The 14,635-nt window shown below is 37.9% G+C and overlaps 2 protein-coding genes across 2 annotated transcripts; one reads left to right on the top strand and one right to left on the bottom strand.

The window, feature by feature from the left end:
* Window positions 1-2,078: 2,078 nt before the first annotated feature.
* On the bottom strand, window positions 2,079-4,951 carry LOC146902849 (protein FATTY ACID EXPORT 2, chloroplastic-like). The gene is made up of 3 exons (XM_085733977.1): window positions 4,483-4,951; window positions 3,203-3,337; window positions 2,079-2,388 (listed from the first exon to the last, which is right to left on the bottom strand). The coding sequence occupies exons 1-3, from the start codon at window positions 4,895-4,897 to the stop codon at window positions 2,249-2,251; spliced, it is 690 nt and encodes a 229-aa protein (XP_085590103.1). The 5' UTR covers window positions 4,898-4,951; the 3' UTR covers window positions 2,079-2,248.
* Window positions 4,952-6,250: 1,299 nt separating this feature from the next.
* LOC146902848 (uncharacterized) lies at window positions 6,251-9,551 on the top strand. Its single transcript, XM_085737175.1, has 8 exons — window positions 6,251-6,312; window positions 6,355-7,235; window positions 7,357-7,621; window positions 7,802-8,001; window positions 8,215-8,682; window positions 8,803-9,051; window positions 9,174-9,229; window positions 9,456-9,551. Exons 1-8 carry the CDS (start codon window positions 6,251-6,253, stop codon window positions 9,549-9,551), a joined length of 2,277 nt encoding a protein of 758 aa, XP_085593301.1.
* Window positions 9,552-14,635: the final 5,084 nt, after the last annotated feature.

Here is a 14,635-nt window from a genome sequence, read left to right as displayed (position 1 = left end):
CATCAAAACTCTTTAAGGTTCATTGTTAAACACATTTTGTTCCAACAAAGTCAAATCTAGTTACCTAATTTTGTAGGCATGACTAGAACATGATAAAAACCTTCACAATGAAATTTTGTAGTTTTTAAACGAGATACAAATTAATTATAAATTGTTTAAGAAATTCATAATTATGATGGAATAAAAATTCATAATTAATTTATCACTGGTCGAAGAAATTTAATTTTTTGTGTAAAGCTATATTTTAACGTGCTAAACATGTATGAAAAAAATTAGTGAAAAAATTCAACATGTAGGTCACATTTTTAGACTACTCGTATATTATAGGGTGGTCAAAAATAAGAAGAAATTCAAGTTACAATGTTAGAATATTTGTTTTGTATTTTACAGGGTCATTCTTCAGACATAATGTATATTACAAGGTCAATTTGAACAATTAACCCGTTAAAATAAGAGATATGAACCCGTCAATAGTGTGCTAAATAAAATTAGGAGGTAAATATCTTTTCCGAGCCTATTTGCGTGTGAGAATTTTCAGATTTTGCCCAAATTTTTCTTTTTGTAAGTGTGTCAATGGGCTTTTGGATTGGGTCTAATGCGCAAAAATTATCGATCGAGCCCGGGCGACCGCCCGGGGTCGCCGGGCGGTGAAACCGCCGCTGATAATTTATGTATTTGGTTTAGGTTCTTGACTAGATACATACATTATTCAATGTATCTAAAAAGTCAACTTTTTCTTGTAATTAGGACCGGAGAAAGTAGTAGTTATGTAGTTATATTGACTCCTTCAAAAAAAAATGTAGTTATATTGATTCTTTTATAGTAAGTTTTATTTGCACGTTATATATACGAAAAATGCTATTTTGCTTTCATTCCAATTTAAATGATGTGAATCATAAATTTATGCACTTACTAGCATATATTGTCAAATAAAATTCCTTCCTTAATTCCAATTTTTGGTACGATTTTATAAATAATATCTCGAAAACATTTACATGATAGGTTTATGTATATTGTATAACATCTTTAGTTTTTGCAAAAATGCTGAAAGCTCCCTTCTGTACATCTTCAAGGGAAAGATGAAAGTTAATAATCGGTTTATCGAAATGATCAAAATATGGAATGTTATGTTATTTAAAAATGAAAGTAAAGGTTTATGTTATTGGTATGCTTCCTTTGAATTTATATTTTTTAGTTTTTAGTTTTGTTTTTCAGTCAGGTTAAAAACCAAACTATAGACATTGATCTTCGGCAGGAAGAAAATGAAAAGTTAGTCAGTCAAACAATCAGGATAATGTCCGAGATCAGAAATGTACAAGTCAAAGTAGGTTTAGTATTTTTTGAGGAAGGTTTAGTAAACTCTATAGTTTTCACACATTTTTTCCAGTAAAACTCTATATAGGTTTTCCCACATTGTTGCGGATGAGAATGAGACACCGCATAATGGGAGTATATGTCATCAACAAATGCTAAACATTGAAAACTTCTTTAATCTTATTTCAATTTTTTCAACTCAGATGGAAGTGGTGTAACAAGTAGCCAGTACAGCATTTCAAGGGAACTTTTTAGTACCATACTTGCATTAAACATTTTGCAAGAGACTACACAGGAGTTTGAGGTGATTGCAAATTCCTATGTCAGTCCACATCCACTGAATTGACGGATACTTTAGGAAATTTCAAACACACACACACACGTGTTACATCAACAACTACGCAATGAAGTGAGAGAGACATGAATCACGAAAGGAAAAGGATAAATAAAAAAATTGAGTTCAACCAATTTTAAATCACAGTACACCCTCCGGTCACAAATATAAGCAAAAATTCATGTTTTAGATTCATTCAATAAATGTATATGTGGTTTTTATTGTAGATAACATACATTATTTATTGAATGAATCTAAAATATGAATTTTTGTTTATATTTGTGACCGGAGGGTGTATTTCCTTATGTTTACTCCTCTCAATCTGTTTCGCTGGGTTTCTGCATATATCGTTGAGAAAATAACAATTCCAAGTTCCAAAAGCATATGCATAGGTTCAAACACAACCGGGAATAAAAAAGAGCAACATGTGTGAACAGCAGCCAAACAAAAGTTCACATTTACCATCCTTATTTTGCAACAAATGACTACCTTTATGACAAACATAAACCATGGGTCTACAGCACAAACCCCAAATTTCATAACAAGAGGGGATTGTATTCAGCAAAGTTTACAGGATATCTCACATCCGTTATTTACATTCTAGTGTGAACTACGCATAATTCCATGCAAGTAACCACCGGTCATTATGAACGACACAAGTGACACAACACCTGCCGGAAAGACCTTCCCTGATTTCTTGAAACGAGAACCCATCACCACAAGAAGTGCAGCAGATATGCCTATACATCAGGAAAAATGATCAAACATTAACACATGAGAGAAGGAAATGATTTCACATGAAACTTAACTGTAAATATCAATTCTAGTTGCTCACAAGGTTATGACTTGTCAAATTTGCAGAAGAGTAAACTCAAACTCAACACCGTAAACTCATAAAGAGTTTGCGTAGTTCCAAAATAATATTCCAAAATAAATTCAGGAAGCGAGCTAGAAAAATTCCACACTGGACTTCAGTGCTAAAATTATCGTCGTTATCAAATATGGTTTAGAACAGTCCTAAACTTCAAAGCAAAGAAACTCATTTGAGAAGCTACAATTACTAACCAAAGAGCACAATTGTGTACCAATGGAATGATGCATCATTGTCTCTTCCATAACCAGTTGAACAATTTGCAACATAATTCGTTTGATGCCTTTGGTAAATGGTAGGTTCTAAAAAACCTTAAAGTATGGATAAAAAACTAGTTTTTAATTCTTAATATGAAGTGTAGAGTTCAGGGGTCACCAAAGAATGCTTTACAATTCACATTCAAACAACCTCCAGAATTTAGACATGGCTATGTTTCAGCCTTAGCGGGCAGAAACTCAAGAAATGCATACTTACAAGTTTTCTTTTACAAGTACTGATCCATCCATGTTAAATAATTTTTTTTTCCTTCTGATACATATGAAATTCCTTTGTTCTTAAGACTTTAAGAATAAAGCACAAAAACAAATGCATAATATTTCCCAACAGTAAAAGAGTTTATTCAGACAGGTTTTAACTGATAACGAAGATATCTTGACAAACTAGTTAGCTCAGCAGTGACTTACCAAGGCCCACAGATGATGCAAGAACAGGTCTTCCGGGTAGCTCGGTAAAAACATAAAACAGCAGTGCAGAAGACAAACCCCCAGCCAAAAGTGACTTCTGGCTGCCACTCTTCAGAAAGCCCATTACACCACCCGCTGTCAAAACCCAAATAAATATCATTATGTAGATGTTATTACAAACACAAAAACACAATCTTATGTTATTTAAATTTAACAGTATGATATGTTTGTTAAAAAATAAAATAAAAATTAACAATATGATACATTAAATTCATATTTTACACAGACAAAATTAAGCAAAGTTACGCTTAAGAATTCACTTATGTTGAATTTTTCAATCCAATTTAATGTTGTCAAATATCTGCCACCACAGTGGTGGAGCCAGACACAAGGTTGTGTGGGCTCCTGCCTCCACAAAGATATTTGACATCCCCCCTACCATACTTGTCTACCCACATGGAATTTCCATACAATTTATTCCAGTTTATTTTGATTTCCCCCACAACACAAACAAAACATGTTACACTCTCTCTCATATATTTAATTTTTTAAAATTAAAATAAGCAACTTTTATCACACCCTGCCTCACTATCTGTTAAAGAGTCTCACCTCGGTTGAGAGATGACATAGATAAGTGTTTATAAGTGGGGGCAATATACACCTCACATGCCGTTTTTGTGAGATTTTATTTCTAAACCCACCTACGATCATCTCTTTCTCTCTTTCTCAATGAGAAAAATGAAAACCCTTCCTCGTTTCATGGAATCGAAAAATCAACCACACCAACTCTCCCTCCAAACAAATTTCGTGCAATGGTTCCCCACTGTTCAAAATTTATGGCCCTGCACCGCCAATTAGTGAAGGATGGCAGTGCCGCAATATTATATGGAGGAATTTTCGCTTTCCACTATTGAGAAGACTGATACAACTATTGGATTAAAAATTCTTTAAAAATTCACTAGAAGTAAATTAAGTCTATAACAAAAAGTCATATAATTTACAAACATACAAATGTTTGATAAATTTAATTCACATATTAATGTTGCATTATTAGAGTGTGTGTGTGATATTAACCTTAAATAACTAACATAAGAAAATGCAGTGAATCAAACACGTTCATGAAAATTTTCATTCATATAACTACAATCCAACATGTTCTTCATTCTAACTCAGCCAATTGAAGGTAAATTCAAAACAAATAAACAAATATTAGTTATAGATCAGTTTCTAGGGTTTATCGACAATGATATTGTATTTGCATTTGAGAGAGAGATATATACCTCCAACGAGAATAGCATAACCTAGAGTTAATTTCTGCGACATTGACAAAGCCATCTTCCTCTTATCACCGTCAGATCCTTCCTCGCCTTTGTTACTATCGTCTCCTCCGCCTCCTCCTTCACCACCACCACCACCTCCTCCGCCGAAATCGTCTCCGTTTCCTTTGATATCACCGCCGCCGCCGGTAATGTCTAAATCGGGGGCACTTAGGTCAAATTGACTGGTTTTGGAATCAGAAGAAACAACAGCGAGTTGAGAATGTGAATTGGAAAGAGACAAGTAAGGGGAAGAAGCAGGAGAAGCAAGGAAGGAGCGAGAAATAGTGGTGGGAGTGTGGGATCGGGTTGTAGGGCGAAGAGAGAGGGAAGGAAGTGTTGAACTGCAAACACCGAAAATCGCTGCAGTTTCTGCCATTGACGAAAGAAGGTTCTGGTTTTGCTCACTGGAAGAAGATTCTTTTGGCGCCGTGGTTTCTGTATTGGGCCACTCTTTCGTCTTTTGTAAGGATTTGCTAAGCCCAAGCCCACACTACATATTCTCGTCTTTCTTGATCAATCACATTTTACTGCTTTGATTCTGCTCTTTACCCAAACAGTTTCGCTCATTCCTAAAGTAAAAGACATTTTTGCCCTTACGCATGTTACCTCACGTAGCGTGAGTTAACTTACACCAGTTATAACGATAACGTGACTTAAGTTGCGCAACGTGACTTAAGTTGCGCAGCGTGACTTAAGTTGCGCTACGTTACTTAAGTCAGTTATCAGCAACACATCAACACAGAACCTCCATTTTTCAACTTTTCAAAAAACGAAAATTTCACCCCCAAATCCAAATTTCACCATTCTTGGGCCATTCAAACCAAATTTCGTCCACAATATCAAGTAAGTGATTATTATACTACTTTGCATTATTTTGGTTGAAATTTTCGAATTTTTGTAGAAAATTAACATTTTTAGGTTTTTAAAAAATTGTCTTGCATGTTAAAGATTATGATTGTTAGTGATGATTTAACATGATATAAACGATGATTACTTGAGTTGTTGTTGTTGTTCTTGATGATGTTGATGTTGTCCCGACATTAATAAATGATGTTAAATGATGTTTATTTAATGTTGAATATATGTATGTTGATTACTTTTTTTGAATTATTATTTGCTATTAATGAATGTGAAATCTCACCCATTCTGCTTGAAAATGTTTCTCTTCGTATGAGTAACTTGCAGGTAACCAAGAATAGTACAGTTGTGAGTAATCTCCGCCGTGTCATCTAGGATGCTATGATACGTAACGGGATGATAATTGTCTGATGCTTTGTTTTTCCTTGTTACGTATTTCTTTTTAATAATGTCGAAGTATTTTATGAAGACTATTTAAGATGTTGAGTTGTGGCCTTTTAGTGCCAAGAATTTTATGAGATGATGTAAACTAAATTCCGCTGCATTTGATTATTGAATTTTATAAAGACAGGTTGCTTTAATAAATGGTATTTTTCTATTATGATGAATGTTAGAAATGTTGTATTGTTGAATGTGATGCTCCGTTTATGATGATAAAACTCTGATAATTTTTACGAAATTTTTAAGTTGGGAAAACGGGGTGTTACAATTGGTATCAGATCAGGTCCGTCCGGCCGGCCAAGTAGTTGAGTCGAGTTGTGTCGTTAACAGTTGGAATACCATCATTATGTTGTTCTAATTGTTGTGTGTTGTGCAGAGAAGAGGAGGAGACATGGAAGCTAATAATTTCATCTGTCATAAGAGAACTAGAATGGCTGGAAGGAATGATGTTGCGATTGCTGCTGCTTTGGAAGCTGTGGCTCAGGCTATGGGGCAATAGCCTAATCAGAATGCTGGTGCTAATGCGGAAGTGAGGATGTTAGAGACATTTTTGAGGAATCATCCCCCTACCTTCAAAGGAAGGTACGACCCTGACGGAGCTCGGACGTGGCTCAAGGAGATTGAGAGAGTTTTCCGTGTCATGCAGTGCACGGAGGATCAGAAGGTGCGTTTCGGTACGCATATGCTAGCTGAGGAAGATGATGATTGGTGGACTAGTCTCCTACCTGATCTAGAGCAAGATGGTGCCGTGGTTACTTGGGCTATTTTTAAGAGGGAGTTCCTAGACAGATACTTTCCGGAAGATGTTCGCGGGAAGAAGGAGATTGAGTTTTTAGAGCTGAAGCAAGGTGATATGTCTGTGACTGAGTATGCTGCCAAGTTCGTGGAGTTAGCTAAATTCTATCTGCACTACACTGCTGAGAATGCTGAGTTTTCTAAATGCATCAAGTTTGAGAATGGTCTGCGTCCCGAGATCAAGAAGGTTATTGGTTATCAGAGGATCCGTAATTTTTCTGTATTGGTGAGTAGTTGTAGGATCTATGAAGATGATTCAAAGGCTCACTATAAGATTATGAATGAGAGGAGGAGCAAGCAACAACAAAATCGTGGGAAACCTTATAGTGCTCTAGCTGATAAGGGCAAGCAAAGGGTGAATGATGAGAGAAGGCCTAAGAAGAAAGAGACTCCTGCTGAGATTGTTTGCTTCAAATGTGGAGAAAAAGGTCACAAGAGTAATGCTTGTGGTGAGAATGAAGTGAAGCGGTGTTTCTGTTGTGGCGTCAAAGGGCATACAATTTCAGAATGCAAGCATGATGACATTATTTGTTTTAATTGCGGTGGAAAGGGACATATTATTGCTCAGTGTATTGAACCAAAGAAGACCCAGGCTAGGGGTAAAGTGTTTGCTTTAGCAGGTACTTAGACAGCTAGTGAAGACCGTTTGATCAGAGGTACTTGTTCCATTAATGAACTGGTTGGAGTATAATTACGCTCACATAAATTGTTTCAACAAGACGGTGCGATTTTCTTCTCCAGAAGAAGAAGCAGAGACTGAATTCGTGACTACTAAGCAGTTGAAGGAGCTGATGCATTACGGAAGTCAATTGTTTTCCTTGATGGCGTCCTTGTCCATTGAGAACCAAACGAAGATTGATAAGTTGCAAGTTGTGCGTGAATTTCCAGAAGTATTTCCTGATGAAATTCCTGACGTGCCGCCGGATAGAGAAGTTGAATTTACGATTGATCTTGTTCCAGGAACGAAGCATGTGTCTATGATGCCTTATCGTATATCAGCTTCAGAGTTAGTAGAGTTAAAGAAACAGTTAGAAGATTTACTTGATAAGAAGTTTATAAGGCCAAGTGTGTCACCTTGGGGAGCGCCGGTGTTGCTAGTTAAGAAGAAAGATGAGAGCATGAGATTGTGCATTGACTATCGTCAGCTGAATAAAGTAACGATAAAGAATAGGTATCCCCTTCCAAGAATTGATGATTTGATGGATCAGCTAGTAGGTGCACGTGTATTTAGCAAGATTGATCTAAGGTCAGGTTATCACCAGATTAAAGTGAAAGACGAAGATATTCAGAAAACGGCCTTTAGAACACGATACAGACACTATGAATATTCCGTAATGCCTTTCGGAGTTTCTAACGCACCAGGAGTGTTCATGGAGTACATGAATCGTATCTTTCATGACTAATTGGATCGTTTTGTGGTTGTATTTATAGATGATATTTTGGTATATTCAAAGTCTGAAGAAGAACATGCTGAACATTTGAACATTGTCTTGCAAGTATTGAAAGAAAAGAAGTTATATGCCAAGTTGTCTAAGTGTGAATTCTGGTTGAAAGAAGTAAGTTTCCTTGGCCATATTATCTCTATTAGTGGTATTGCAGTGGATCCATCTAAAGTTGATACAGTATCACGATGGGAGACTCCAAGGTCAGTTACCGAAGTCAGAAGCTTTTTGGGTCTAGCAGGTTATTATCGAAGGTTTATTGAGGGGTTTTCTAAGTTAGCACTCCCGTTAACTCAGTTGACCTGTAAAGGTAGAGCTTTTGTATGGGATGGCCAGTGTGAAAGTAGCTTTAACGAATTGAAGCTGAAGTTGACGACGGCTCCAGTTTTGATCTTGCCAAAGTCTGACGAACATTTTGTTGTTTATTGCGATGCATCCAAGCTGGGTTTAGGTGGTGTACTTATGCAAGATGGTAAAGTAGTAGCATATGCATCAAGGCAGTTGAGGATTCGTGAACGTAATTACCCTACTCATGATCTTGAGTTGGCTGCAGCTGTTTTTGTACTTAAGATTTGGAGACATTACCTTTATGGTGCTAGATTCGAAGTGTTTAGTGATCATAAGAGTCTAAAATACTTGTTTGATCAGAAGGAGTTGAACATGAGGCAGAGAAGATGGCTTGAGTTACTAAAAGACTATGATTTTGGGTTGAATTATCATCCGAGAAAGGCTAATGTTGTTGCAGATGCTTTGAGTAGAAAGACCTTACACTTGTCGGCGATGATGGTTAAAGAGATGGAATTGCTTGAACATTTCAGAGACTTGAGTTTGGTTTGTGAAGTGTCGCCACAGAGTGTGAAGTTGGGGATGTTGAAAATCGACAGTGAATTTCTAAATAGTATTAGAGAGGCTCGGAAATTAGATGTGAAGTTGGTAGATTTAATGGTTGCAAACGATCCTGCTGAAGACAGTGACTTTAAAGTTGATGATCAAGGTGTGTTGAGGTTTCGAGGAAGAATCTGTATTCCTGATAATGATGAGATGAAGAAGATGATCCTTGAAGAAGGTCATAGAAGTAGTTTGAGTATTCATCCGGGAGCTATGAAAATGTATCAGGGTTTGAAGAAAATGTTTTGGTGGTCTGGCTTGAAGCGCGACGTGGCACAATTTGTGTATGCATGTTTGACTTGTCAGAAGTCGAAGGTTGAGCATCAGAAACCTGCTGGGTTGTTGACACCGCTGGATATTCCAGAGTGGAAGTGGGATAGCATATCCATGGATTTTGTGACGAGTTTACCGAATACTACTAAAGGGAATGATGCGATTTGGGTAATAGTAGATAAATTGACGAAGTTGGCTCACCTCATTCCGATTAATATTACTTTTCCTGTGTCCCAGTTAGCAGAGATTTATATTAGAGATGTTGTGAAGCTACATGGTGTCCCTTCGAACATTGTGTCGAACAGAGATCCGAGGTTTAGGTCTAGGTTCTAGAAGAGTTTGCATGAGGCCTTGGGTACTAATTTGAAGTTGAGTTCAGCATACCATCCGCAAACAGATGGGCAGTCGGAAAGAACAATTCAGTCATTGGAAGATTTATTGAGAGTTTGTGTACTTGAGCAAGGTGGAACTTGGGATAGTCATCTACCGCTGATAGAATTCACGTACAACAACAGTTACCATTCTAGCATTGGAATGGCACCTTTCGAAGCATTGTATGGTCGGAGATGCAGAACTCCGTTGTGTTGGTTTGAGTCTGGTGAGAGTGTGGTGTTGGGACCAGAAATTGTCCAACAGACTACTGAGAAGGTGAAACTAATTAGAGAAAAGATGAAAGAGTCGCAAGATGGACAGAAGAGTTATCATGATAAGCGTATGAAGGATCTTGAGTTCCAAGAAGGAGACCATGTGTTTTTGAGAGTCACTCCTGTGACAGATGTTGGACGTGCATTGAATTCAAAGAAGTTGACTCCGAGGTTTATTGGTCCGTATCAGATTTCAGAAAGGATTGGAACGGTTGCTTATAAAGTGGGTTTGCCACCACATCTTTCGAACTTGCATGATGTGTTTCATGTGTCGCAACTTCGGAAGTACGTGACAGATCCATCACATGTGATTCCAAGAGATGATGTGCTGGTGAGAGACAACCTTACGGTCGAGACCTTACCAGTAAGGATAGAAGGTCATGAAGTGAAGAGGCTTAGGGGCAAGGAAATACCCCTTGTAATGGTCGTTTGGGAAGGAGCAGCTGGTGAAAGTTTAACGTGGGAATTGGAGAGTAAGATGCGGGAATCTTACCCAGAGTTGTTTGCACAAGGTACATTTACGAGGACGTAAATATTCTAAGTGGGGGAGAGTTGTAACGCCCACTTTTTATTATCTATTAATTAATTGATTTATTGCATTTTAGTATAATATTATATGATTTATTGTATATGTATTTCATGGAATATATGTTATTATTTGATATTATATGAATAAATATTATTAATAAGTGGGGGAGGAATATTATTATTAGAAATAAGTATTTACTAGGGAAGAGAGTAGTTTTTAGGGAGAAGAGCAATTAGAGAAAGGGATTACAATTGGAAAGAACGCGTACAATTGGGAAAAGAGGAGAAGTCTGAGAGAACCCTAAGAACGATCTAAGGTAAGGGTGAGACTAACTCTCATTAGTATCAAGTTTTGATTCATGAAGTTTGGTCAATTGTGGTAGTTTTAGGATTTGAAAATTAGGTAAAGAATCATTAAAAACGGAAGATTTAGGTGAACTTTGGTGTAATTTGATGTAGAAAGTTGTTAATCAGTCATAGAAAACGTTTAGATGTTGATTCCTGATGATTTTGGGGCTTGGGTAGTGGAATTTTGGATGCTGGGATGAGAACAGAGGGTCTGCGACAGACCCTTCTGTCATCGCTCGCCGTTACGAGTGAATCCGCTCGCCTCGCGAGCAAACACCCTGAGCTCGCCATTGCGAGTGATTTAGCTCGCCTCGCGAGTAGACCCTTAGCTCTCCACTCGAGCGATTCTATGTGCCTCGCGAGCTTCCCTGTTGAGCTCGCCATTGCGAGTAGTCTAGCTCGCCTCGCGAGCTAGTGCAGTACAGACCTGCTGTTTTCGCGAATTCTTGTCTTTTCGCTTATTTCTATGATGGGATAGGTTCTGATGTATATATGAACGATGTTGATGATTAAATTGTTGTTCCAGTAGTGCTGTTGCAATATGCTTGTGAATAATTTGATATGAAATTAACATTAAAGATGAAGTCGTTGCATTAGAGTTGTGTCGTTGCATAGTCAGAGATGGGGGCTTAATGCCCAACAGGTCCCTTATGACCTTAGAGATGGGGGCTTAATGCCCGACAGGTCCCTTATGAACTTAGAGATGGGGGCTTAATGCCCTGGTGGTACCACATGCATGTTGAAGTTGTCTAAGTTGTTGTTGTTTAAGATGAGGAGTCGTTGTTGCATTGTAGAGTCGTCATAACATGATATAAACGATGATTACTTGAGTTGTTGTTGTTGTTCTTGATGATGTTGATGTTGTCCTGACATTAATAAATGATGTTAAATGATGTTTATTTAATGTTGAATATATGTATGTTGATTACTTTTTTTGAATTATTATTTGCTATTAATGAATGTGAAATCTCACCCATTCTGCTTGAAAATGTTTCTCTTCGTATGAGTAACTTGCAGGTAACCAAGAATAGTGCAGTTGTGAGTAATCTCTGCCGTGTCATCTAGGATGCTCTGATACGTAACGGGATGGTAATTGTCTGATGCTTTGTTTTTCCTTGTTACGTATTTCTTTTTAATAATGTTGAAGTATTTTATGAAGACTATTTAAGATGTTGAGTTGTGGCCTTTTAGTGCCAAGAATTTTATGAGATGATGTAAACTAAATTCCGCTGCATTTGATTATTGAATTTTATTAAGCCATGTTGCTTTAATAAATGGTATGTTCTATTATGATGAATGTTAGAAATGTTGTATTGTTGAATGTGATGCTCCGTTTATGATGATAAAACTCTGATAATTTTTATGAAATTTTTAAGTTCGGAAAACGGGGTGTTACATGGGTTATAGTTCACTTCAGACATGTGGTTCCGAGGTCCAGATATCTAGATTACGAACAGGAGAACTCGTATGTGGCTAGATGGAAACCTAAAAGGGGGGTTTGCTGATGCTGACCACTTCAGAGGCTTGTTGGATTCGATGGAGCATTGTCATGTCACCTGGAGGCCGTACGAGCACCAACGAAACTTGACGCCTTTTCAGGACGTGTGTTGGTACTCCGGATGGATTATGGCCGGCAGACAGAGGATGGTGTGTCACTTGCCGCAGCGGGTACTGAGGCAGTACACACATGTTCAGAGGGTTCCCCGACCTCCTACTACGGCTATGCCTCTTGCCCCAGCAGATGTGCCTGTTGCCTTCTTGGAGTTTGCTCTGCATGTCGTTCCCCAGCAGTAGAGGGGTCGCCAGGTCCCGAACGACGAGCCTTGGAAGCATTCAGATACGTACATTAGGTGGTTCTACTGTGTGTCCCATCCTCTCATCGTCAACCCTGCTCCAGAGCCTGATATTATCATGCCGAGACCTGTCTACCAAGATATTCTTGTTGACCAGGAGTGGCCAAGACATCCTCCTGATCCATTGCAGGTCATCAACAGCATTAGAGGTAGAGTGGAGCATGCGATGCAGATTCCAGAGGTGGATTCTAATCCACTCTTCTTTGGCATTTTGGAAGGCCTCCGTATCGATTATAGCGTGTTTGAGCAGCAGCCAGTTCCGAGGAGGAGGTCTAGGAGTCCACAGGAGGAGCAGTAGTGTCTTATTTTAGGACTTGTTTTTATGACTTTTTGGATATTTGTAGTATTTTCCTGACATTTTGGTTGTACTATATTTACATTTGCGCGGTTGCACTTATTTATGACATTTACATTAATTTTCGTTAAAATTGTGTTTCTATATTATGAATGAATGAATGCATGTTATCTAAATTATGAGTTTTGGTTGAATGAATGAATGGTTGTAGCTATGTATGAACGAAAGAATAAACATGGAACAAGAACATGACAGTAGCTGCTGCCTGTGCCTGTCTGTTCTGGTGCATGCACAGAACCAGCGTGAGTTAACTCACACTAGTGTTAAAACTAGCGTGACTTAACTCACGCTACTTTTTGGTTTAGTTAACACTAGCGTGACTTAAGTCACGCAGCGTGAGTTAACTCATATTCAGCGGGGATGAGAAATCGAATCTCATCCCTGTCCCCGACGGGTTCGGGTATCCCCGGATCATCCCCATCCCCACAGTGGATTATTTTTTTTTAATAAAAATAAAAGTATTTTTAGATCCGAGCATAATGTTGTAAAACATTATTCAGCAACGAGATGATGACGATCAATGACTATGGTGATTGAGAAGGGAGAGGCCAAGAGTGTGAGATATGGAAGGAGAAAAGATTGAATTATGATAAGTGAGTGTCATCTGAAAGACTAAAACTCTAATTGTATGAGTGAAATGATTTAGGGTTTGAGTTTCTATTTATATAAAAGGGTAGTAAATTGATTTTCTACATTCGGGACGGGTTTGGGTATGGGTTCAGGGTGGATACCTATATCCCCGTTACCCGTCTTGTACCCGTGTTTTGAAGTCGGAGAAAACCCATACCCATACCCAAACCCAGTCAAAGTGAGGAAAACCCGTTAAATTGAGTTTGGTTCGAGCGGATACCCGCGGGTATGGGTTTTGTTGGCATGTGATCCTACCCAACTCGTGAAATTAGTGTCTGCATTTAGTGGTAGACACAAAAATCTTCATTTCTTTCTAAGTGCACGAATTGGGAGGCCAAAAATGAGAAACATGAAAGCAGACCGCATGGAACAGTAAAATACGGCAATTTAATATGAGATGTTGGTGTGCATTAACAACATCATAATTTTCAACAGGATCCGTCCGGATTTGTAAAAAAAAAAAAAAACAAGAAGAAGATATGGCCGGAGAAGGTAACAAAACAGTAGGTGTACCGCAATCCTTACTTGAGTGAGTGTCCAAGTCATGTTTGCAAGGTAGAGCAGTCCAAATGTTTAGTAGGCCCGTCCGTCCGTGGAAGTCCGTGGTGGCAATGTGCATGTGGACGACGGTGCTAGAGTTCAGGTTTTTACTCTACTCATCATATTCATGTCTTTGCATGCACTCAATGGATATGAGTTCAATTGTCAAATACAAAGAGTCAACACATCCACCTATATGCTAGAGGTTTTCAATGGATTTAAATTTCCTCATTTTCTCCATGTGAAATGATAACAACAATCTCTTGCTCTTTTTGACATTTTCTTCAACACTCACTCTTTTATTGAATGAAACTCATGTAAATTTTACAATTTTATGTAGGATCCATTTCTAAAGTGTAGACTCTACAATAATTTCAAATAATAAAAGAGTGAGTGTTAGAGAAAACGTTCATATCATCTTTCTTTGTTTTCCATCTCTTTGCTAAACCCGTTTTTACTTTTACGAGTGAAATATGCAAGAACAAGTTTGGGCACCAAAATAAAATAGTAAAACATGAA

This window comes from Medicago sativa, chromosome 8 (assembly GCF_051527215.1).
Source record: "Medicago sativa cultivar Bolivia chromosome 8, Bolivia_mono, whole genome shotgun sequence".
Taxonomy (NCBI): Eukaryota; Viridiplantae; Streptophyta; class Magnoliopsida; order Fabales; family Fabaceae; genus Medicago; species Medicago sativa.
Note: the sequence above shows the minus strand (reverse complement) of the source record. Positions and strands in the feature narration are given on the sequence as shown.